At 42.5% G+C, this 27,527-nt stretch overlaps 1 protein-coding gene across 1 annotated transcript in view; it reads left to right on the top strand.

Annotated features, from left to right (window-relative positions):
- The window catches only part of LOC309548360 (uncharacterized protein), a gene marked incomplete at both ends in the record, with an annotated part of 278,479 nt that overhangs the window by 54,125 nt on the left and 196,827 nt on the right, over positions 1-27,527 (top strand). The window contains 3 exon segments of the mRNA XM_082248298.1: positions 4,166-4,258; positions 16,769-18,041; positions 22,964-22,967. Of these exon segments, the coding sequence (XP_082104424.1) occupies positions 4,166-4,258; positions 16,769-18,041; positions 22,964-22,967 (1,370 nt within the window).

The following is a 27,527-nucleotide window of genomic DNA, read 5'->3' on the forward strand; positions in this document are numbered from 1 at the left end:
TATTCTGGTTAGATGTTTGTTATCTTTGAATTTCTCTCCAAAGTGCGTATCAGAGGACATTCCCAGAATATATGTAATAGAGTTCTCCTGGCATTATTTCACCTCTAACAGGTAGGAGAGGTTGTGGGGAAAAATTTGAGTAAAAGAATGGGGACTGTATACCATCTGGTCAGAATGTTATATCCGGACTCCTGGAAAAGGAGGATTTGTGAGCAAAGAATAGGATATGATATCTTTCTGTCTGGGTGAATGTGTGACCCAAATCTCTTCCCATTTCAGAAGGAATGGGGGTGTGATATCTTTGTATGAATTGGTAAGGAAGTGATGGGATATGTAAAGGGTGTGACATGCTGACCGACTTCATCTTTATTCAGGCATCATGCAGGAATACATTGTCACCTGACCTGGCTGTAGATCTCATTAATAAACGTCTCATCAATAAATGATTGGCTGATGGGTTGTTTAACCAAATTTGCCATTTCTTTTTAAATTTATTAGTAGATTAATTTTTGTATGCTAAAAGCAGTTCGTACTGTGATAGTTCCCATTAGGGGTAGGCGGATTGGGTATGCTGTGTTTTATTTAATCATTTTTTTCTTTTTATATATATATCCTTTAATAGTTTTTTCTCATCTAACTGTTACCTGGTACTCCTGTAATTCTCATAATTTTCTTCATTTTCTTAACTGTTGTTACATGTACCAAGCAATGAGTCAGAAGAAACAAATAATTGTAAATGTTATTGTTGAAATTGTTAACTTAAAATTCCAATAAAAATTACTTAAAAAAAATAAATAAATTAATGATTGGCTGATGGGTGGATGTGCAACTGAAGTTGTGGAGGGACACCTGGATGTGGAATCTGCACTGGACCATACCAGGCCACATGCCCTCCACATGAGAAGGGTACCCTGAGAGAGGCACCCTAAGCACCATGTCCCCATGTTGGCAGGGACAGGGCCTCTCCCCCACAACTCTGCGGGGGGGGGGGGGATTATCAGAATCTGGAAGCCCCCTATAAAAAAAAAAAAAAAAAAAAGATATCCTGCTCCCCCTACATGAATGAATAACGGGTACATAGTATGGTCAGTTACTCATTTACAATAAAAACACAACACAGCACAATGACAAAGTCCAAAAAGCATCCCCCCCCCCCACACACACACAGAAAAAAAAATATAACAAAAATGGCATCCAGCAAAGTAGATCCCTCCAGAAAAACATGAAGACCAACCAGACTATCTTCTCCCCCCAGAATCTCACTGCAAATGACATTTCCCAAGCTGGCAGCTGAAAGTAGAGTAAGGGGCTCCCATGTGATGTTATTCACTAAATTGACTAAATTTCACAACTTCATCCCTAAATCACATATTCCTGGCCACCTGTGTCCTAGAACCCAGTGACATTGTACGGTGCAGTGTTATAGGTTGCTCGGATACAGGTGGTCAGACTGCACGTCGTCATTGTTTGCTAGGATGGTGATGGCTGCCAGCATCCTACCCACCAAACTGGAAGCCGTCATTTAGCCGCAGTAGAGATACCGCCACTAAATGAATGAGTTCTGGCTGCAGCAGAGGTTTCATGGGTGGGTGAACAAAATGGATGAACTGGGGACACAAACCAATGCAAAACATGCAAACATTTTTTTGAAAAACAATAGTTTTTGAAGGAGCCGTGATTTTAATGATGCTTAAAGTGAAACAGTAAAAATGAAAAATTCCTTTAAATACAATTCCTGGTGGGACCCCTTAGTCTGCCTGTAAAGTAGCACATCTGCACCGTGTATAGAACCTGCTGCAGAAAAACTAACATTTCTAAACAAAAAATGACATTTAAATTTACTTCCCGGATGCAAGCTATTGCCGGCACCTGGTAATACAAGAAAAAAAAAAAATGGTGTGGCCCCCCCCCCCCAAATCCATACATAATCCTTTTATAAGCATGCTGCCTTGAAGGCCCCCCTCTCCTGAACCATACCATGCAACATGTGCTCAATATGGGAGGTGGGTGCTTTGGGGCAGGAAGGCTCTGCCTGCCCACCCTAAGGCACCTTGTCCCCATGTTGATGGGGCAAGGGCCTCTTCACCACTATCCTGGGTGGTGGTTGTCTGCAGCTGGTGGCTTATCAGAATCTGGAATGGGGGCTCCCAGATCCCGGCCCCCCTATGTGAATGCGTATGGGGTACATTGTACTCCTACTCATTCACAAAAAAAAGTAAAAAATAAATAAAAACAGTACACAGGTTTTTGACAAGTCCTTTAAAATGTTTAAATTTAACTACAAAAAAAAGCAACGTCCCCTGATGCAGATTCATTGTTAACCATGACGCCTGCTGCACCTGAAAAAAAAAAAAAAAAAAACACTCCACCCCCGAATGCCTGCTCCTCCGATTGACAGTTCCTAAATAGATAAGGAGCGTTTGACGTCAACGACCCAGCATGCCCCAGCAGGCATTCCGTGGGCAGCCTTTAACGGGTGCGTTATTGACGAACCAAAAACCTGTGTACTGATTTTATTTATTTATGAAACTTTTTCGTAAATTAGTCATTCATATGGGGGGGGGGGAAATCTGCGGGCCCCCAGATTCTGATAAGCCCCCTGCCCGCATATTCCCACAACCACTGCCCAGGTTTGTCGGGAAGATACCCTTGTCCCTATTAACCACTTAAGCCCCAGAAGATTTTACCCCCTTTCTGACCAGGGGGTATTTGGGGGGCAGAGCCCCCATCCCAAACTACCCACCCCCCATTTTGGGTGTATGTGGCCTGATATGGTTCAGGTGGGGGGGGGGGGGCTAGCTGATGACTCATTTATTGTTAACCACCTCCTGCCCAAGCCTATTCTGACACTTTGCTCCTACATGTATAAATCTACTTTTTTTGCTAGAAAATTACTTAGAACCCCCAAACATTACACATGTTTTTTTTAGCAGAGACCCTAGAGAATAAAATGATGGGTGTTGCAATTTTTTATGTCACACGGTATTTGCGCAGCGATTTTTCAAACAATTTTTTTGGGGAAAAAACACAATCATGAATAAAAAAAAAAACAAACAAAAAAAAAAATAAACAGTAAAGTTAGCCCAATTTTTTGAATAATGTGAAAGATGAGGTTACATCGAGTAAATAGATACCCAACATGTCACGCTTTAAAATTGCGTCTGCCTGTGGAATGGCGGTAAACTAGAGATAAAGAGGAGGTCTGGTGCTAGAATTATTTCTCTCGCTCTGATGTTTGTGACAATACCTCACATGTGTGGTGCGATCACCGTTTACATATGCGTGTGGGAGTAACGTATGCGTTCACATTTGATCGTAAGTACATTGGCACTTTCAATTTTTTGATTTTATACAAAAACATTTTATATTTTTTTTTTGCAAAAACTTTATTGCTATCACAAGGGATGAACAACATGCCTTGTGACAGCATAGGCCATGACAGGTCCTCTCTCATCTGGTTCCTCATGCAGCCAATCGGATCGAGATCGGTCTGATCGGCTGCTGATCTGGCTGCTGGTGGCCAGGTAAACAAAGGGACAGAACCGGAAGTGAAGAATACTCGTCACTCCCGGTTTCCAGGGTTATAGAGAGAAGGGAACAATGTCAGTTCCTCTCTCTGTCCCAGGCAGCAATCAGCGCCGGCCGCTTCGCTCCTGGCCTCCGCGATGGGATCGGAGAGCCCCGGAGAGGAACCCACAGAAGTGATTGAGTGGCTAATTATTAATGGTACTGGGATGATGCCTGTAGGTGCGCCCAACATATCGGTATAACCACTGAAACCTTTAGGATGTAACGGAACGTCCTTGGGTGGGAAGTGGTTAAGGGTGTGGCGGCCAGCTTCCCAGCCCCGCTCTTTAACAGCATATTGACTGTGTGCTCGGGGTAGGGAACATTCCGCCGAGTGCACAGAAAATTTGGATGTTCGCCGAGTGGGCAAACAGGCGCTGTTTGGGCTGAACTTTTGCTCAGCCTGAACCAATCGCCAAACACTAGATCAGAGACACAGAAACCTGATGATGGAAAGTCCAAGAAGTTCTCCCTACTCTAGTAGAGGGGGCTGTAATGGGAAAAGGAGGCACTTTATCACACAACTCATAGACCTGCAAAACAACTCATTGAATTCACTTAGAACCTATAACTTATATCACTTATATGTATCACTTAGTAATAGTGGATCTGGAATATGGAGAACCTATTTTAGGACCTTCTGGAATAACAAACAGGGAATCTATCTGCATAAAAAAGCATTTTCCAAGAGGTGAATCCCGACCGTCCCCCCCACATCCAGACAATGGGGAGAGATCTACTCGGGGTGAACTAGTGCCAGACACAAGGAGGGTAATGCAATCTGTCCATTAAGGAGAAAAGCAGAGATCAGTTTGGGTAAAAATGAGATCCTTGGTCTCAAAACATCCTTGTGATCTTTTAGTCAAAGTGATGGCCAAAAGTAAGGTCACCTTATTGGATAACAACGTCATGAATATGTCCCAAATATGTGCAGAATGCGGGTCTTTGTAACACCAACAATACTAAGTCTGAAAAAATAACACAGAATACGGGAAGAGAGCTGAAACCTTCTCTGAGCCGACCATAAAGAAGACCTTCATTAATGAGAAACTACCACCACTGTGGGGGCAACAAACACTCTGGTCAGGACTATGTAATGTACAACACAATATATAGAGGAGAGCGGTCAGCACAATATTATAGTCATAGTGCCCCTTATACTGCTGGTCGGGGGACAAATGATTTGGGGGTGTGGTCAGCAGGATGAAAACAATGTTCAGCCAAAGGAAAAGGAGGAAAAAATGTCCTCTATCTGATGTTACAGACTATGGTATCATCGGGGTACAGGGATGTGGGAGGTCAGACAACACACGGGGTATCGCCTTCTGTTGCATATCCACAGAAATCACCCAGCATGCTGGCAGATTGTAGGGAGAACCCCAAGTTCCCAATCCAGACAGGGGTAAGAGCTGTATAACAGCACACACACTCTATTATCCCACCACTGCCACACACATGACAAGGATGGAAACCCACGGGAACTAGAAAACGAGGAGAGGACCTTGTTTGGTGTAGGAGGGAAGGAGAGGAGATTATTGTTAGCCTATAAAACCAGCTGTGATAGACTTGGCACAGCCTGCAATACCTCTGGCCACCTCTAGAGGGTGACTCCACCTATATCTAGTTGGCTTAGCAGTCTCAGGTAGATACAGATCTTACATACAATCTGGTGCAAACATATGTCTGGTATGTTCCTACACCTCAAGCCACAGCCAATCACAGTTAGAATCACGCCCCTAGGGACACACAACCCCTCCCTCTCAAAAAAAGTTAACCCCTTCACTGCCAGTGTAATTTTACAGTAACAGTGCATATGTATAGCACTGATTACTGTAGAACTGTCACTGGTAGCCCCAAAAGTGTCAAAAATGTCAGTCAAGGGTCTGATCTGTCCGCCACAATGTCGCAGTACCGCAAAAAAATTTGCAGATCGCCGCCATTATGCGTTAAAAAAAACAACAAAAATTACAAAAATCTTTCCCTTTGTTAGTAAACGCAATAACTTTTGCGCAAACCAATCAAAATACGCTTTTTGCATTTTTTTTTTACCAAACATATGTAGCATAAAACAAATTAGCCAATAATGTTAAAAAATTTTGATTTTTTACATTTTTTTGGGGGGGAATTTCATATAAAAAAATGTGAAAAATATTGTTATTTTTGCAAAATTGATGCTCTTTTTTTTGTTTATAGCGCATGATCAAAAAATTGCACAGGTGATCAAATACCACCAAAAGAAAACTGTTTGTGAGAAAAAAAGGACATCAATTTCATTTGGGTACAGTGTCGCACGACCGCGCAATTGTCCGTTAAATTCACGCAGTGCCGAATCGCAAAATAGGCCCTGGTCAGGAAGGGGGTAAAATCTTTCGGGGCTTAAGTGGTTAATAAAACAGTGTTTACGTTTTTACACTATTGGCGCTTTTTCTTTGTATTTGGGATTGGCTTTTGCCCATCTACTGGGAATATTGGCTCATCTGTTGGGATCATCATCAACTTGACCCTGCTGTGTGAGGTTTATCTATCGGTGGACTGGATCTGTTTGATACCATACATTGAGCAATCGCTACCTGAATCTGGTAAGGGGCCCTTAATGTCAGTGTTGGGGGTCCTGGTAGATTTGGGATTTTGTCTCTATCTGCCTTGTCCATCCTCAATCTGGTAAGCGGCTTAGAAATCGGTGGTGGTTTTCTTTCACTTTTCCATTATCCATCTCTGTTGTTCACTCATTTAGGAAGTGTCATTTATGCCTGCATACAAGTTTTTCTCTGGCAAGCAGTCCCACAACTGGTGACGGATTCACACACCTCCTGCATGGTGCACTTTTAGGGTGTCTTAAGGAATAATACATATTGTTATGGTATTATGCTATGGCGGTTTCTTTTTTTCCATGTTTCCATGACTATATTTCTTGGGAGTTCATCACATGTGTTTCTACAATCAAGTCCACTTCTTGTGATTTATTTATTTCTGGAATCACTTATTGTTTGTTCGGTAAGCGCATCACCTATAAGTTTCTGGATTCCTAAAGTGTGGATCTTGGTAGTCACATCAATTTGAAGATTATCCATTGTCACTAGGATTTATCTTCACACTAGGACTTGATTTATTTTGGACATTGATTTGTTCACATCACTCAGCGCGACTTATGTTTATATATTATATATCCAACATCAGCGCCTGACATCACAAATGCACTTCTGGAAGAATGGTGAAACATTCCCATAGACACGCTCCTAAACCTTGTGGACGGCCTTCACAGAAGAGTTGAAGCTGTTATAGTTGCAAAGGGTGGGCCAACTCAATATTAAACCCTACAGATCAAGACTGGGATGTCATTAAAAATGGTGTGCATATAAAGGCAGGCGTCCCAATACTTTTGGTAATTGTGTGTGTGTGTGTGTGTGTGTCTTCATACACTTTGTCTCCAATCGCCTCAATAAAGAGGGTCACTGCGCTCTCTAAATGTTGGTGGAACACATTTGCTTATCTGGGACTTCAGTAAATCCGGCTTCAGACTCTGCTTCTCTGTGATGGTTTCCTCTTCATTGCTGCACAAGCAATGGGCCTGAAAATGTCTCCGGTATTCCCTCCTAGGAAGAACATTCAGGCTGATCTCCCACTAATGTGGCTGAGACAGAATAAGGGGAGAAACCCCAGGAGAACCCGCTGGGTCCTGGCATTCCAAGAAGTTAGATGTACAGTGGGTCCATTGTTTGCCTCCACCTGTGCTTCTATTTCCTCCAGGATGATAAGATAGAAGCACAAGTGGAGGGTATGATGATTCGCAGCTCTTCTGTACATAATATCCAACACTATACCACACTCCTCTCCTTTACATACCGCCCACTGTCATATCCTCCACACTCCTCTCCTTTACATACCGCCCACTGTCATATCCTCTACACTCCTCTCCTGTACATACCGCCCACTGTCATATCCTCTACACTCCTCTCCTGTACATACCGCCCACTGTCATACCCCCCACACTCCTCTCCTGTACATACTGCTCACTGTCATATCCTCCACACTCCTCTCCTGTACATACCGCCCACTGTCATACCCTCCACACTCCGCTCCTGTACATACCGCTCACTGTCATATCCTCCACACTCCTCTCCTGTACATACCGCCCACTGTCATATCCTCCACACTCCTCTCCTGTACATACCGCTCACTGTCATATCCTCCACACTCCTCTCCTGTACATACCGCCCACTGTCATATCCTCCACACTCCTCTCCTGTACATACCGCTCACTGTCATACCCTCCACACTCCTCTCCTGTACATACCGCTCACTGTCATATCCTCCACACTCCTCTCCTGTACATACCGCCCACTGTCATATCCTCCACACTCCTCTCCTGTACATACTGCTCACTGTCATACCCCCCACACTCCTCTCCTGTACACACCGCTCACTGTCATATCCTCCACACTCCTCTCCTGTACATACCGCTCACTGTCATATCCTCCACACTCCTCTCCTGTACATACTGCTCACTGTCATACCCTCCGCACTTCTCTCCTGTACATACTGCTCACTGTCATACCCTCCGCACTTCTCTCCTGTACATACTGCCCACTGTCATACCCACCACACTCCTCTCCTGTACATACCACCCTCTCCGGACTCCAATCAATCTGAGGGTTATGGGCTTGAAGCCAAGGTAGGCCCAAGATGATGGGAAATAATGGAGAAGAGATGGAATCCAGGCTCAATGACTCCTTATGTTTAGTAAGAGTAATCACGGGTAATGGAGGTGTTTCCTGAGTAACTCATACTGATCTAATACATGAACCATCTGTCAGGTAGACAGAAAGTCCTTGAGTCTTGGGTCACAGAGGAATTTGCTGCTGAGTGGCAAAGTTTAAGTCAATGAAACAACTGCATGCTCCAGAGTCAATAATGGCGTTAACTGAGATAGTTCCTTCCGGAAGCTGGAATGAGATTGGGAGAGCTAGGTGAGTTGCATTAGCAGATAAAGTTGACAGGTTAGCAGGGAAGACAGGTGGACACTTGCACATCTTAATAGGACAGGTCCGCACATAGTGGCCAGCTTCTCCGCAGTAAAGACATAGGTTGCCTAGTTGGCGGCGTTGTCGCTCTTCAGGAGACGGCACAGGACGCATTAACCCGAGTTGCATGGGTTCAGGGACATCTGATGCAGGGTTAATAGAATTTGAACTGGCTGGAGCTGAAGTGGTAAACCTAGGATGAGCAAGAACTGGAGCTCTAGGCATCATCCATGTAGGACAAAACTGCAGGGAAAATCTTTCTGACCAACGCTCGCGGAGCCGACAGTCAATCTGGATAGCCAGGGTGATAAGGCCCTCCAAGGTATTAGGTACTCCAACCCTAGCTAACTCGTCTTTTTAAGACCTTCCGACAATCCAAGGCGGAACTGGTGTCGCAGAGCTGCGTCATTCCATTGTGTATACACTCTCCAGCGTCTGAAGTCCGTGACATAGTCCTCAGCCGCTCTGCGGCCTTGCTGGAGCGCATGGAGAGCAGCCTCCGCTGTGACAGTTCGTTGGGGGTCATCGTACATCTGGGCCATTGCGCCAAAGAAAGATGACATAGCATGAATCTGAGTACTATTTTCCTCGAGCAGCCGGTGGGCCCAGGTTTGGGGTTCCCCCTGAAGTAAGGAAATAATGAATCCTACTTTAGTGGATTCCAGAGAGAAAGTCCGGGGGTTGCAGGGCGAAGTATAACTGACATGCATTGTGAAATGCCCTGAATTTGCTTTGATCCCCTGAGAACCTTTCAGGTGTAGGAACCCTGGGTTCAGGTGGTAGCATCATCACAGTGCGTGCGGTAGTAGTCAGCGTTGGTGCAGCAGCAGGAGAGAGAGCTGTGATAGGTCCTACAGAAGTGACTAAAGACTGCACATGTTCCTCCAGCTTAACGTAGCCTTCCTGCAGGGACTTGATGGCTTGGTTTAGGGCTGCAAGATGTTGACAGATCTCATCCATTGGAGAGGTCCCTCTTGCAGGCTCAGACATGGCTGTCTGATACTGTCACGTACCTTGTAGCAGAGCCTGACGTACAGAGGGAGGGAGACCTTGTACAGCCCTGGCTCAGGCACCACTGAAGTTGCAACAGTGGATGCGAGAGCACAGTGAGGTAAGAGTGCCTGCGCTGGTCTTCTGTTGGCAGTTGAGAAGAGTAGCTGATAAGTCACTGAACACGGCTGGATTGCTGAGCTGCAGGAAGAAGCAGGTAAAGAGGTGTGGATGCACAGTGGATGCAGGACAGCGTCTTCAGGCACTGGAAGGAGCTGGATGGGCAAAGACTGGAGCAGGGTCAGACAAGCCGGTTTCAGACACAGGTAATCAGATACAGTTCAAACAGCAGGCAGAGAGTAGTCGGTGTACGGGCAGGGGTTGGCAGCAGGATATCAGGCAGAAAGCAGGTATAGCAGAGTCAAGGCAAGCCGGGGTCAGGACTGGAGATAGCAACAAAGTCAGACAAGCCAGGTCAATACAGGAATCGATACAAGCACAGGAACAGAACTCAAAGTAAAGCTGCAGATCAGACAGCAAAGACTCAGTGCTGCTGAGGTGTTTAAATAAGGCAGCCTGTTGCCAATCACTGAAATTAGTCTGCACTAAGTTAACCCTTAGGTGGCAGACCTATGACACAAGCATTGTTAGGCACATATTTAACCCCTTGATTGCCCCTAGATGTTAACCCCTTCCCAGCCAGTGTCATCACATAGTAAGTGAGGTTAAAAAAAGACATCAGTCCATCCAGTTCAACCTATAATGTGTGTGTGTGTTTGCTGCGAACCGTACACTGTATACCCCTGTATGTTGACATCTATAAGGTGCCCATCTAATAGTTTTTTGAAACTATTGATGCTCCCTGCTGATACGACTGCTTGTGGAAGAGAATTCCATATCCTCACTGCTCTGACAGTAAAGAACCCTTAAGGCAGTTTAAGATTAAACCGCTTTTCTTCTAGTTTTAGTGAGTGGCCCCGTGTCTTATTGTATTCCCTGTCTCTGAAAAGTTTGTTCCCTATGCTAGGGTCACCAGTTTGGTCATTAGTACACGGACAGTGCATATTTTTAGAACTAATCATTGTATTAGTGTCACTGGTTCCCACAAAGCAATGGGTGCTCTTGGTAGGGTTTCTAAAAAAGTGTGCCACATCCCTGGATAATAGACAAAATGTGGGATTCCCCTGGCGTGGGATTTTAAAGGCACAAAGCAGAATAATATACCAAAAAATTGAAAAATATACAAATTTTATTATACATGGAATACATAATATGTTAAAAACCTAAGCAAGCAAAAAACAAATACATTGTGTCAGAACCAACCACTGAGTCCAAAGTTGATACCCGACGCATTTCAAAGTCACTGCTTCATCAGGGGTGATTTTGGGTGGTTTTCTGTTGGTATTGAATATAATAATAAAGCCACACATTTAACGACTGTCAAAAAAGAGTACAATAACAATACATTCTACTTGTATGTTGTATAATAGATTCAAGGATATTCAACTCGCATGGTTAACTGCACAAGAATATTGGATGCTTGCTGGAATAAAAACAACACAGGGCTGATTGGAGCCTGACTGGTGCTAGATGGCCAACAAAGAGACCAGATAGGAGAATGTATTTGCCAGATGCTTCTCTAATTGTGTGTCCCCTGAATTCGGAACAGCTGGAGTCCAAAGTGGCTGAACAGTTTACTGAGAAAGAGAGCCATCCACAACTAGGGTCAAAAAAGAAAAAAAAGGGGGAGAGCATGCTTTTCACAAGCTGAAATTTGCAGAAAGTGATATAAAGACGAATTAAGAAGCTGAAAGGTATGCTATTAGGTGTTGAATTAATATCAAGATTATGGGCATTGGAAACATTGATTAAAAACCAGATTGGAGTTAGTCAGCCAAAGATATGGCTGTATATATTCAAATAGAAAGGTATATTTAAAAATGTCCAAGAAGTAGTGCTCCCTTGTGGGAGAAAGAAAAAGCTCTCAATAGGTATATGCAAATTGGGTAAACTGAGGATATTAGATAGGTTGTCCAGAGGTGTAGAGTTAGCGAAGTACAATCATGCCAAAAGATGGTCAAGCAAAGATTGTAAGATGCACGCTTACCTGGATGAAGAAAACAGCAAAGAAAGAGATTGAAGGTATGTGGGGCACCAAGCTCCTGAACGGCAGACTGCACAAATGAGCGCCGACCGGAGCTTGGTTAAATAGTACCTGTTTAGTGGGCTTGATTGAGTGAATGACGCTCAGCTGGCATCCCGCCGCGGGCTCCCTGGATCACAGGTGCCGGGCGAGTCCCCACTGATGACGTACACGCGCATTGCGTGTGATGTCATGAAGGCGCAGCCGGCGCCTGCGTTCCACCGGCGTGGAGAACGCTCCGTCTGCATGGAACGCAGGCGGAGCTAGCATCGGACGCGTGATGGACACCCCCTAAGGGATGTCAGATGGAAGTGAACACGCGCTCGACGTGTAGGCGCCCAGTAGATGGCGCCTCTTACCGTGCTGGGCTGGCTGAAAAAAGAGGGGGGAAACCACACAAATAAATCGATGAAAAGGTCTAATACTTTACAAATTGTATGGGGCAATTGATTTTTGATTAGTATGGTATTTGGCAGATAAAGAAAGATTGTAATATATATGTAATTGTTAAATTATCAATCACTACAAGTAAGTGAAAATAGGGGGATCAAACCAATATATGATATCAAAGAAAAAAGAAACACAGTCTAACCAACAAGGATATGGGTTGTATAGGGGGGAGATTATCTCTCCATGCCCCCCAAGTTAAAACCCTCAAGGAAGGATTTAAAGGAACTTGCCTCATTAAGGCCTGGGCGCTCAGTAGCTTTTAATGAGTAAATCCACCTCAGTTCCATCTGCAGGAGACGTTTATTCCAGTCTCCGCCTCTGGAACTGGGGTGGATACGGTCCAATATAAGGAATTTTGGTTTAGGGAATATGCCCACATGTACAATGCTGACATGACAGCCTAGTGGCTATTCTGGGTCACAGAACTTCATGCTTTTTATATGTCGGTAGGCACACCTCCAAAACTCGAGTTTTGTTTTTCCGACATAGAAGCAGTCGCACTCACAGAGCAGTAGATAAACCACTCCGTGAGTGCAGCAGTTGGCAAAGTGTTTGGCTGTAAATTTTTGGCCATTTGGTAAAATATGATTTTTTTTGTGTGTACATGTACCTGCAATAATTGCAAGTACCGCACCTATATGTGCCTTTGTACTTACAGGGGTCATGCTCAGTGTTACCTCTGTATTCACTCTGCACTAGTTTGTCTCTAAGAGATGGGGCTCGTCTGAAGGTAAATTATGGTACATGGGGTCCTAAAGTAGGATCCAATGCCAACAGATGCCAATACTTTGTTACAATCTTGCGCATGTTAGAATGTTGATCAGAATATTTGGTAATGATTCTGAGGGTGTTGTCCTCTTTTCGGGTCTTAGGAAGTAAGAGTTGGTCTCTCTTGCTGTCAAGGGCCTTCTTATAAGCTCTTTTTAGAATGTTCCTGGAGTAGCCTCTTAAGAGTCTATCACGTAGATTGTTTGCTGCCTCTTGGAAGGTTTGCAAGTCTGTGCAATTGCTTCTTAGTCGTAAATATTGACCGAACTGGATTGAACGCACTATGGGTTCTGGATGGAAACTGGAAGCATGGAGGATGGTGTTGGCAGTGAGCTTACGGTAGAGAACACCACCCTCCCCCTTGAATATCTCGACATCCAGAAATGTAATCATGGTTGAATCTTCATTCATAGTGAATGTAAGATTAAATTCATTTTTGTTCATCCTGTTGAGGCAATTATGTAAAAGATCAAGGGGGCCATCCCAAATAAGGAAAATATTGTCTATGTAACGGACCCATGTTTTGATATGGTCAGTGTACATGGATAAAGACTCATCTGATAGGAAGAATTCCTCCCACTCCCCCAGGTACAGGTTACCGTAGGACGGGGCACAACATGTTCCCATCGCTACACCCTGTACCTGGAGGTAGTGGGAGCCCTGAAATGTGAAAACATTATGAGTGAGGATGTAATTCAGTAGGGACAGAATAAACTCGCCATAGGCGTCCAGTTTCTCCCAGCGAATGATGGTGTGTCGCACAGCCGCAATCCCCCTGTCATGAGGGATCGAGCTGTATAACGCCTCGACATCGAGGGTAACCAACAGTGATTCCTGTGAAATTATTATATTGTTAATTCTCTCCAAAAAAAATGGATGGTATCACGGGTGTAAGATGGTAGACATGTGACAAACGGTTTCAAAAAGGAATCTATTAATTTGCTGGCGTTGTCAGAGATTGATCCTCGGCCAGATATGATAGGTCTGCCCGGTGGATTTTTGGGGTCTTTATGAACTTTCAGGAGGGGCTTGAACGTCGGCGTGATTGGAAAAGCCGTGCAGATGCATTCCCAAGTGTGTTTGGGTATGGTGTTATTAAGGTATGCCAAATGAACTAGTTCATAAAATTCCTGTTGGTATTTCAAGACAATATCTGTGGTAATTCGTCTGTACCAGTCGTAGTTCTTAAGAATTTTTAAACACATGTCAACATACTGGGTGTTGTCCATAAGGACAACATTGCCTCCCTTATCTGCCGGTTTGATTACAATTGAATGGTTGTCGGCCAGATTGTTGATTGCTTGTCTTTGCTCGAGTGTAATATTGGGTTCATCGGACGATTGGATTTTGAGTTTGTCAAGTTCTTTGGATACTAATTTTAAAAAGGTGTTAATATTTGAGTTCTGTATTGCAGGGTATTTGTCTGACTTTTTCCTAAGGTTTAAAGGTTGAGTGGAAGAGGGTGGTTGATTCGTGTGGACCCCAATGGCAGATCGACACGGTCAATAAAATCTTCATTCTCCTCCAAAAGTGAGATCAATGTGTCCAAGAGTATCCAATGTGTCTTTGGGGGTCTCCCATGAACTAATGGTATTTTGTTTGTAAAGTTTTGAAGCTGAGCTTACGGGCAAATAAATGAAGGTCCTTGATGAATTCAAACCTATCAAGTTTAGTACTTGGACAAAAACTAAGGCCTTTTTGGAGTATAGCAGATTCCTCCTTCGAGAGTATGTTGGTAGACAAGTTAATGATCGAATGATCAGTGCAAGAAGTGTCCAAATCCATTGAAGAAAGGGGGGTAGTGGAATTGGGAGTATATGTTACAAAGTTGGGGTGAGTTTTAGGGCCTTCTGGTGTAATAACTCTAAAAAAGTGGGGTCTTGTAAATCGATTGTGGAAGAAAGAGTGGATGATGACCCTATGGGGGCTGAATTGGCTGTGTGTGTATTGTGAGGTGAATGAGGAGACTGTGGTGTTGTATTAACCTGTTGGTGGAGAGTGGAAGGTTCCCACAAAGTGTCAGATTGGCCACCGCACTATCACAGTCCCGCTATAATTAGTTGATCACCGCCATTACTAGTGTAATAAAAAATAAATACAATTTCCAGTATAGACGTAAAGCAATCAATATAAGCCTATTGGGATTTTTTTTTTACCATAAATATGTAGCAGAATAGGAAGAAAACCTCAACCACCCATAGATCATGGAGGAAGAGAAAATTGGGTTGGGGACTTTTAAGGTGCCAATAAATCAATAGGGATTTTGAACCACTTGCCGACCGCCGCACGACTATTTATTTACTGTCAGTCAGCCGCTCCTGGGCAAACCGACGTAGGGCTACGTCGCTCGCCCAGGAGCCTGTAGGGGGCGAGCGCACATGGCCGAAGGCGCGCTCCCACCCCTGCTTGTTTACAGGGATTTCAGCACGTGTGACCGGTGGCTCTTATGGCTGCCGACCACTCGCAAACTCCCGCAGGAGAGGGAGGACGGACGGCTGATGTAAACACAGCCGTCTGTCATTCTCCCTTAGATCATCACAGAGGCTATGCAATCCTATGTAGGATCGTATGTCTCTGTGGCTACATCACAAGCCACGCCCCCCACAGTTAGAATCACGCCCCTAGGGATACATTTAACCCACTGATCACCAATAAAGTTAGCCCCTTCCCTGCCAGTGTCATTTTTACAGTAACAGTGCATATTTTAGCACTGATTACTGTAGTAATGTCACTGGTACCCCCAAAAGTGTCAAAAATGTCAGTCAGGGGTCCGATCTGTCCGCCGCAATGTTGCAGTTCCGCTAAAAATCGCAGATCACCGCCATTACTAGTTAAAAAAAAAACAATAAAAATGACATAAATCTTTCCCGTAACTTTTGCGCAAACCAATCAAAATACGCTTTATTGTGATTTTTTTTTTTACGAAAAAATATGTAGCAGAAAATAAATTGGCCTAAAAAGTTAAAATTTGGATTTTAATTTTTTTTGGAGAATTTCATATAAAAAAAAAAGTGAAAAATATTGTTATTTTTTCAAAATTGTCGCTTTTTTTTTTGCTTATAGCGCAAAAAAATAAAAATCACACAGGTGATAAAATACCACCAAAAGAAAGCTCTGTTTGTGGGGAAAAAAGGACCTGAATTTAATTTGGGTAGTGTTGCATGATCGTGCAATTGTCAGGTAAAGCAACCCAGTGCCAAAATCAAAAGATGGCCTGGTCATGAAAGGGGTAAATCAATCTTCCAGAAGGCAAGTGGGCACTGTATAAAATGTTGATGTGATGCAGGGTGTACTCTTATACTTTTGAATTTTGACATATTCATTTTCTATTCCGAGTGGACCACGCACGATGGCTGTGAAACCCAATAGGATAAGGCTGTCTTGTGTTATATGCCGTCACATATTCTTGACTTTTGAATGCACAGTATGTTTCATTATCTGACGATGTACCAGATGAGGAAATGTAATGCTAATTGTACTCAATTGTCCACTCTGCAACGTTTTGGATGTTTCAATAAATTTTCTGTTTGATTAAAAAAAATGTAAAGCAACTTTATTTAGCTCTTTATATAGAATTGTGACATTTATTTTTTTTTTCTGTACAGGTGGATTGATGAAGTTTTCAGTCACGTTGGTATTCAAAAGCACAACTAAGTCACATGGGAAAGATTCACACAGGACACAAGTCATATCAGTGTTCTAAATGTTGTAAGTGTATTGGATACTCTTCAACATTGATCCAGCCTCCAAGGACAACAGAAGAGAAGCCATTTCATTGTTCTAAAAGTGACAATGGCTTTATAGTAAAGTTTAACCCATGTAAACATAGGAGAAGTTTCTTCTCATTTGGAATCTGATAAAGATTTTACAATGAAGGCAAAACGTATCACACACCAGAAGGCTCACACTGGAGAGAAACCTTATCAATGTTCTGAATGTGAAAAAGCTTTTACAAGGAAGAAAGATCTTGTCACACATAAGATGATTCACACTGGAGAGAAGCCATTTCAGTGTTCTGAATGTTATAAAACATTTACACAGAAGGGTAATCTTGTCAAACACAAGAGGATTCACACCGGAGAGAAGCCGTACAAGTGTCCTGAATGTGACAAAACCTTTACAGCTAAGTCAAGCCTTATCACACACCAGAGAATCCACACTGGAGAGAAGTCATATCAGTGTTCAGAATGTGATAAAGCTTTTATAAGCAAGTCACATCTTACCAGGCACGAGGGGGTCCACACTGGAGTGAAGCCATATCAGTGTTCTGAATGTGATAAAGCTTTTATAATTAAGTCAGAGCTTATCACACACAACATGAATCACGCTGAAGAGAAGCCATATGAGTGTTCTGAATGTGAGAGAGCTTTTACAAGGAAGAGAGATTTTTTTGCGCACCAAAGGGTTCACACTGGAGAGAAGCCATATGAGTGTTCTGAATGTGACAAAACTTTTAGAAACCAGAACCAGCTTAAAAGACACCAAAGGATTCACACTGGAGAAAGGCCATATCAGTGTTCTGAATGTGGGAAAGCTTTTACAAACAAAGAAATCCTTATCAGACACCAGAGGATTCACACTGGAGAGAAGCCATATCTGTGTTCTGAATGTGGCAAAGCTTTTACACAGAAGTCATACCTTCTCAAACACCAGAGGATTCACAGTGGAGAGAAGCCATATCATTGTTCGGAATGTGCAAAATCTTTCACAACAAAGAGTAATCTTAACATACACCAAAGGGTTCACACTAGAGAGAAGTCATATCAGTGTTCTGAATGTGGCAAAGCTTTTACAAACAAAGAAATCCTTATCAGACACCAGAGGATTCACACTGGAGAGAAGCCATATCTGTGTTCTGAATGTGGCAAAGCTTTTACACAGAAGTCATACCTTCTCAAACACCAGAGGATTCACAGTGGAGAGAAGCCATATCATTGTTCGGAATGTGCAAAATCTTTCACAACAAAGAGTAATCTTAACATACACCAAAGGGTTCACACTAGAGAGAAGTCATATCAGTGTTCTGAATGTGGCAAAGCTTTTACACAGAAGTCAAACCTTATCACGCACCAGAGGATTCACACTGGAGAGAAGTCATTTTAGTATTCTGAATGAGACATACACTATATTTACAAAAGTACAAATAATGTGGGACTTATGGCGTCCGACTAGCCATAGCAAGACAAAAAAAAGATAAGGACTAAAAGAAAAGGAAGTGTAAAGAGAAAAAAGAAGAAAAGAAAAAAAGGGGGGGGGTCCTATATACGCGACACCACTGACCTTTTGAAACATGTAGAGGGGATTCAGGTCCCTCCGGATTCCCTGCTCATGGCTAGCGATATTGAGGCTTTGTACTCGAGTATCCCCCCCCCCCCCCATGAGCATGGCATCCGGGTGGCTGAATCCTTTCTCAAAGAACAGAGGCAAACCACGTGGCCTCTCATGAATTTTGTCATAAAACTCCTTAGATTTAGTCTCACAAGGAATTATTTTACATTTATGGACCAACACTTTTTGCAGATTCTGCAATGGAGCTGTGGTTGATGCACGTTTTGTGCCGGCACCACTTTATTGATGACCTATTTGTGATATGGACACGGACTTCAAATGAACTAGCGTCCTTTCTTGAGGCCCTGAACATCAATGACCTAAACTTAAAATCTACCTACACCATCAGTGGGGTGAGCTTGCCTTTCCTAGACCTCCAGATCAACATTTTGCCCAATGGTGAACTTAATACTGATCTCTATAGAAAACCGAGTGAAGGCAAACACTATTCTGTGCGCAGCGAGTGCCCATCCTACCCCCCTGGTTAGAAGCATTCCATATGCTCAGTGTCTTAGGCTTTGGAGGAATTGCTCTTCTGATACATAATACCAGATTCAGGCACATGCTTTGCAGGCCTATCTCTTGGAAAGAGGCTACTCACGATCCATCTTGAGAAAAGCCTTTCACAAAACCAAGGTCCAATCCAGAGCGGAGTTATTATTATATAGGACTACTACTAAAAAAGAAATGGATCTGATTCATCTGATTTCCAAAAACTGATCAATGTCCCACTACATTGAATGGATTTTCGCCTAAACAACTTTTCATTAACAAAGGTTCTATATGCTGTATATCTTTTTCCACTTCTTATAAACTGATATGTATAATATAAGAAATGACCGCTTTTGGATTGTTTTCCCCCTTACTCTCCTCCCCCCTCACCCCCTCCTTGTGCTGGTAACAGGGATATATACCACTCCCTTTTTTTTTTTTTTTTTTTTTTTTTTGTGGATTCAATCATTTGCATTCTTGTTGTTGTCAACTTTCACGACAAATTACTATCTGTACTTTCAATGATTCATGTATACTATATTTACTACAATGATCACACTGTAATGTTCTGTTTTTTGTTATACCATGTTTCTTCAAAAAACTTTTTGGAAAAAAAAAGAAATGGAAACAGTCAGGTTTATTACCAAATACTCGATGCATGAAAAACAATTAAGAATTATCCTATCCAAGCACTAACTACCTATGTAGGGTGTTTTATGTAGGCAAAACGATACACAGCTGAATCAAAGAATAGGTGGCCACTTATATTTCTCAGAAGGGGGAAGAATTCTAATGTCTGTAACTAGGCACATAGGATTACACCATAAATTTGACAACTCTGTAATATCCTTTTTTGTATTGGAGGTTGTGCCCCCAGACCCCCGTGGGGGGAACTGGGACGAGCGAATACTGCAAAGGGAAACATATTGGATTGAGCGTTTAAATGCTACCACACCCCCTGGTATAAATGAGGTCTTAACCTATAAACCTTTTCTCTGATGTGTCGGTTGCACCCTCCGGCAGGGGTTTTATGTGGTGGTTGCACCCTCCGGCAGGGGTTTAATGTGGTGGTTGCACCCTCTGGCAGGGGTTTTATGTAACCATTACCTCAGTGAAGAGGCCTGATGAGTCCTGCGATAACTTCTGCAAATGTATTCTTGTGATGGTATGACTTCTTTTGGGATGAATATAGTTGATGTCATGCTTGACTTCTGTGAGTCCGTTCCATCTGTTTCTGCCAAAATAATAGTCCCCTAATCCTTTCCTTTCCATGCTTGGGGTTTAGGTGGGTCCATTGGTGATCAGTCTGACAAAGAGTAGCTTTTTTGTTTATTGTATAATGATATGTAATGTGTTTGTAATCAATATTTCTTTTGATATGTACCTATTCTATTAAACTGTCAATTTACTGTTTATTCTGTAGTTGATATGTTATGTTATAGCATACATTGTGTGCTTATATGCAGATTGCTGCTTATTCTAAAAAATATATATATATTTTTCTATATTAGGATCGTGGTTGATATATTCACTCCTCTTTCATACATGGGCCACACATCAGGGTGTCTTATGTTGTGGCTTTGGCCACTTTCATTAGCTTTCTTATTTTAGCCACCAGAGGGCGGCTCTGGTTCTTCCTTGGACAGGTGCGTGATGCCCGGGCAGTATGGGTGGGGACAGAGCCATTCGGGTGCCGCCCACCTGTCTGTGGGTTTCTGGAACCGCCCACTGTGGCGGTTTCTTTTTTGGCACTGCACATGCGCTGTTTTTTGACGCATGCACAGTTGGTGATCGGACCAGATGCGGTCATCTCCCGTATCCAGAATATGACGTGTCTGGTTGAAGGCGGGTGTATTTAAACAACGTGGCCGCCATTGCGGCTTTGGAGCCAGGGAGATGCAGACGCTGCTTTGCTGCCAGGTAAGGTTAGACCAGACTTTACTTCAGACCACCATCATAACTATCTGTATGGACAATATATCATATTACTTTCTTTTTTCTTAGACAGTAATGCTTAAATAGGTGGATTACCTACCAACCCTTCTTAAAGATCCTTGCAACATTTCATCTTCAGCCATTACCTTGGATCAATATTATATATATATATATATATATAATATATATATATATATATATATAATGAGGACAATTTCCTATTACATAGTGGGCTCTCGATTTAGGCCACCCAATTGAATTTCCACCCAGTGAGGGGTAAGTTCCCCACTCCCCCCCCCCCCCTTCTCACCCATATTGGCCAGTGCTGTTATTTTGAGTATAATTTTTTATTTTTTATTACTGTATTGCCTCCCATCTCCTGAACACCCATTAACCGGTTGCGGACCGCCGCACGACTATATACGGCGGCGGTCAGCCCCGGCCAGGCAAAGTGACGTGTATATATACGTCACTAGCCTGTCACTTTCTTGTGAGCCAATAGCGGGCGGGCGCGCCCCCGCGGAGGCGCGCACCCGCCACGGCTCATTCCCTAGGAAGTCCGTGCGTGTGACCGGCGGACCCGATGTCCGCCGGTCACTCAGCGATCGTCTGTGGAGAGGGAGAAAGGCAGGCGGCTAATGTAAACAAGCCGCCTATCCTCCCCTGTGTAGGAATGGTGATCATACGGATCTACTATGTAGGACCGTTGATCACTGTTCCTACACTAGTAGCCACAGCCAATCACAGTAAAAGGCACGCCCCTAGGGACACACTTAACCCCTCCTTCCCCAATAAAGTTAACCCCTTCCCTGCCAGTGTCATTTTGCAGTAACAGTGCATATGTATAGCAGTGATTACTGTAGAAATGTCACTGGTAACCCCAAAAATGTCAAAAATGTCAGTCAAGGGTCCGACCTGTCCGCCGCAATGTCACAGTACCGCAAAAAAAAATCACAGATCACCGACATTACGCGCTAAAAAAAAAACACCAAAAATGACAAATCTTTCCCTTAGTTAGTAAACGCAATAACTTTTGCGCAAACCAATCAAAATACGCTTTTTGTGATTATTTTTTTTTTTTTTTTTTTTCACCAAACATATGTAGCAGAAAACAAATTGGCCAAAAATGTTAAAAAATTTTGATTTTTACATTTTTTTTTGGGGGGGGGGGGGGGGGTAATTTCATATAAAAAAATGTGAAAAATATTGTTATTTTTGCAAAATTTACGCTCTTTTTTTTTTGTTTGTTTATAGCGCAAAAAGTAAAAATCGCACAGGTGATCAAATAGCACCAAAAGAAAGCTCTGTTTGTGGGAAAAAAAGGACGTCAAATTCATTTAGGTACAGCGTCGCACGACCGCGCAATTGTCCGTTAAAGTCACGCAGTACAAAATCGCAAAAATCCCCCTGGTCAGGAAGGGGGTAAAATCTTCCGGGGGTTAAGTGGTTAAGGATAGGGATGAGAGGAAATCAGATATATTTTTTGTCAATCTTGACATGAAGATATATATATATATATATATAATATATTTGTTTTCAGATCCTTGACTGTTATTATATTTTTAGAATTCAATTTGCGGTCTGTTGCAAACAGTCTACACATCCGTTTTTTACATCTCCAGCAGCAAACTCCCTGGCCGACTATATATACCTCTCCTGAGATAGAGGGACGGTAGGTGTCCCCTGCAAAGGAAGATACATATTGCCCACGCTCGTATATTTCAGTGCATGTATTGTTTTCTTTCTATCTATTTTTATCTTCTTATATTGGCTGAAGGGTCTCTTCTACTTTTCTGCCCTCACTTCTGTAGTCATGTCCTCATTAACCACATGTACCTTCTATACATTTTCTATATGACACCTCCTCCCGCACTCATCCGGGGAGACACTCCACGGTCCCGCCCCCTGTTTTTTCCAACTGTGGTTACTGGCGTTGGCTCTTATTCCCTGGTGAGTAGGTAGATTACCCACGTGGCCCATTGTGAGAAATGAGGATTGTGCATTAACTGTATGTTTATATCTTCATTAGGAAACACCAAGATCTTCTCTACAAAATTGCATGCCCCTGAGGAAGCAGTTTCCCATACTGCGAAACATGTCGGGCTTAGCCCTGATTTAGCCTTTGGCTTTTCAGGATCAGTTATACATTTATCAATTCGTGTAATTGATCTATGCCTCCACATTATGGGTGTCTTTGTTTTTATATTCTAAATGATTGAATAAAATTGTACCAAGTTTTTTATATTTCCGTTTTTTTATATTTTTGTAGTACGGTACCATTAAAAGCCCCTCAGCCCTCTTTTTTTCCTTTCTTTACATCCATTCCTTTTTTCTGCTTTCTATTCCTCTTCCTCTTCTTTTTCTTCCCCTTCTCTCTCCTCCTTCTCCCCTTTTTTCGCCCCCTCCCCTTTTCTTGTCCCCCCCCTTTTTTTCTTTTCTTCTTTTTTCTCTTTATACTTCCTTTTCTTTTAGTCCTTATCTTTTTTTTTTTTTTTTGTCTTGCTTTGGCTAGTCGGACGCCATAGGTTCCACATTATTTGTACATTTATTGGGATGTAGGTACCATAGTAATGTTTAACCCTCCTCTTATGTTAGATTTCGGTTACTATCCATGATGTTAACGGGTCGGTTTTGACCCGTGTCATAAATCAGCCATAAAATACCCTCTGAATAATTATTTATCATCCAATTTGTTTCTTACCTCTTGGTTACCTTGTTAGGCTTCTTTATCCTTGAAAAGATTGGTTTTAATATTTTTGGTGTGACCCTTAGACCTTTCTTTTGATGGCATACCTCTCATTTTCAAATTTAAAAAATGGTAAAATAAAGTCAGCAACTCTGAAATGTTTTGGTCCTATGTTTCTTCACTTTATTTAGAGAAGCAGGCAAAGAGATAGGCCCCTCCCTAACTACAGCTCACAGGGTTGAGAGGTGATTGGCTGTCAGTGTTACTAAGCAGAGAGAGTGTTTATGATTTCAGTTTTGTCACTTATTAGTGTCCTATAATCCTATATTATAACTGGGTCAGAATTGACCCTAACACCATGAACGTCTTAATTTTCACCACAGTATTTTATAATTTAGTGAAAAGGATTCTTTTTCTATTACATTGTTTAAATAGAGGTTCCTGACAAAGTAAAAAAATCTTGATGCAATAAACAAATTTATGTGATACTTATAGACATTCAAAACCTGAAAACGGGTCGGTTCTGACCCTAACATAAGAGGAGGGTTAATTACCAATACACAATCCAAGTTTATGATATTTTCAAAAGTATTGGGACGCCTTTACACTCACATGATCTTTAATGGCATCCCAGTCTTAGTCCGTAGGGTTCTACTGTATATTAAGTTGGCCCACCCTTTGCAGCTATAACAGCTTCAACTCTTCTGGTAAGGCTATCCACAAGGTTTAGGAGAGTGTCTATGGGAATGTTTCAACATTCTTCCAGAAGCACATTTGTGAGGTCAGACACTGATGTCGACGAGAAGGCCTGGCTCAGTCTAATTCATCCCAAAGGTGTTCTATGGGGTTTAGGTCATCACACTTTTCTAGATTGAAGCATGAAATTGTCCAAAATGCAAACCACTTAAGAGTTCCCATTACTGGCACTAAGAGACCAAGCCCAACCCCTGAAAAACCACCCCACACCATAATCCCTCCTCCACCAAATGATTTGGACTAGTGCACAAAGCAAAATCCTTGAAGACATGAATGAGCGAGTTTGGGGTACATGAACTTGACTGGCCTGCACAGAGTGAAGATCTCAACCGAATAGAACACCTTTGGGATGATTTAGATTGTGAAACATGCCTTCTCATCCACATCAGTGCCTGACCTCACAAATGCACTTCTGGAAGAATGGTCAAACATTTACATAGACACTCTCTTAAACCTTGTGGATAGCCTTACCAGAAGAGTTGAAGCTGTTATAGCTGCAAAGGGTGAGCCAACTCAATATTGAACCCTACGGACTAAGATCGGGGTGCCATTAAAGTTAATGTGCGTGTAATGGCCGGCGTCCCAATACACCTTATCACACACCAGAGGGTTCACAGGGTTCAGATGCAGGAGGTAATGGAGAGATGGGGATGTTAAAGGGGTGGCAGCCCTAGACTATTTAACCTTTTGACAAATTTTCAGACAATCATCAATGTCTGAATTGTATTTCCTTATGATTTTCAAATGTATCTTTTTTTATGGAGCTTTCATTGAAAATGTAATGCATTTTCATCATTCATTTACTGTCAAAAATATCCAATAAAATCTAATTTTGTGAAAAATGTAGGCCTAAACATATTCTGCTATATGTCTTTGGTAAAAAAAAGAATCCCAATAAGTGTATAATGATTGGCTTGTGTGATAGTTATAGCGTCTACAAAGTATGGTACGGTATACAGCAAAAATTATACTGAAATTTACGCAGCTGTTACTTCGTGACCTCCTATCGCATTTCTTGAGGTGCTAAAATGGCAACGTTAGTACAAACAAAATGAAAATTGGAGTGGAGTAGATACCACTAGGAATTTTCTGAGATGCATGATGAGCCCATGGAAGATTTTATTTTTTGTCACACATATTTTTAAAAATGCCTAAAAATGTTTATTTTTTTTTTACACAAAGTTGTCACTGTAATAAGATATTTCTCATACATTCCATGGATACATGTGGAATTACATCCAAATACACATTCTGCTACTTCTTCCAAGTTTGGGGACATCACATGTGTGAGACCACCTTTAGGCTTTCAAAGGGCATAATTTCCTAATTTCCCTTTTCAGAAAGTAGACACCCCCAAGCTATTTTCGGAAAGGCATGTTGAATCCATGGAAGATTTTATTTTTTGCCAACAGTTTTTGGAAAATGACAAATATATATATTTTTTTACACAAAGCTGTCACTTTTTTTTTTAGATATTTCTCACATATGACATAGGTATATATGGAATTACACCCCAAAACACATTCTTCTATGTCTCCCGAGTATTGCGATACCACATGTATGAGAATTTTTGAGAGCCTTGATGCGTACGGGAACAGAAAACCAATGACTACCTTCAGGCTTTCAAATGGCGTATTTTCTCATATTGCTTCCTCACTACCTATCACAGATTTGGAGGCCCTGAAATGTCAGGATAGTACAAACACCCCCTCCCCCCACAATGATCCCTTTTGGAAAGTAGACACCCCAAAGTAGTGGCTAGGAGGCATGGTGAGTATTTTGCAGATCTCATTTTTTTTGTCACAAGGTTTTGAAAAATGAAAAAAAAAACATTTCCGCTTTCGGTCTTCAATATCCAAAACTTGTGGCAACAGATGAGATCTGCAAAATACTCACCATGCCTCTTATCAAATTCATTTGGGTATCTACTTTCCAAAAAGGGATCATTAGGGGGGTGTTTTGTGCTATCCTGGAATTTCAGGACCTCCAAAACTGTGATAGGTAATCAGGAAGTGAAATGAGGAAATACGCTCTTTAAAAGCCTAAAGGTGTTTTTTGGATTTTGGGCTCCTGCAGGTGGCTAGGCTGCTAAAAAGTCTCTCACATTTGGTATCCCCATACTCAGGAGAAGTAGCAGAATGTGTTTTGGGGTGTAATGCCACATATATCCATGGCTTGTGTGAGAAATATCTCATTAAAGTGACAAGTATTCAAAAATAGACACAAATAACATAAATAAGTACCTGTTACATCACAAGGACATGGCAAACAGAAGGCTACCAGTATTGAAGCATCGGGTTAGCTGCCATGAACTGTTGTGTAGACACCTAACATGTTTCGGACTAATAGCGGAGTCCTTCTTCAGTGGTGTAGCGATGGGTACTATTGTTTTCTAAAATGTAAATGTATATAATTAGTAATATGGTCAGGCCAATCACACACAGATAATCTATATAGAACAAAGATTATATCCAAAGGTACAGTAATATCACAATCAGCACATTACATAAGCTACAATTATACTTAGAAAATTTAACAAATCTATTGCACATCATAGCTGGATGGAAAATAACCCCTGCCGAATGGGTCTGCACAATCCTAGACCCCCTATATAGTGAAATGATTGATTCCCAATTGGAGACAGAGCTGCAATCACAAGGACCCCAAGACCGGCAACAGCCAAAGTATACACCGGCCAGATAGATTGTCCAGGGCACAGGTGTCAAACGCAAGGCCCGCAGGCCGAATGTGGCCCCCCAGGCCATTTCATATGGCCCTCACACCTCTCCTGCAGCTGTGGCACCCCCCCCCCCCTGTCTCTGCCCCCACCTTGTCTTAGTAGCCGAGAGCAGAGAGGTCCGAACTCCTTTGCCAGATCCTGTGCTTCTCTGTGCTGCTGCAGAATTGCTCATCTTTGCCCACCCCCCTTCTCAGCAGTCTGCAGCAGAGAGGAGGGCAGAACTCCTCTTACAAATCCCGCACCTCTTTGGCAGCCACAACACCACCTGGTCTCAGCATTCAGCAGACTCTGTAAGCTGACTCCAGCCCTCCTCTGGTCCTCCTCCAGACCTTGCACTTTCTTCTTCCCAGATGCACCCGCATTTTCTTCCTGACAGTAGCACAAGGTAAAGGGGTGTATTGTGATATAAGGAAGGGTGGGTGACTCTTGACTTATGATGGTGGGGGGGCTCATGACATCTCTTGTAAGGGGGCGTGGGATGCTCTGGACATCTAGACAGGGAAACCATAATGCTGATGTAGCCCGCGATGAAATTGAGTTTGACACCCCTGGTCTAGGGACAAAAGTGAATTAAAAAGGAAGGTCGGCTCATGCATAGAAAAAAATGCAAATGGACAAAATATTACAAAAGTAATCAAAAATGCTAAAAGA

The sequence above is a fragment of the Pelophylax lessonae genome (assembly GCF_965119305.1).
Source record: "Pelophylax lessonae genome assembly, chromosome: 2".
Lineage (NCBI taxonomy): Eukaryota > Metazoa > Chordata > Amphibia > Anura > Ranidae > Pelophylax > Pelophylax lessonae.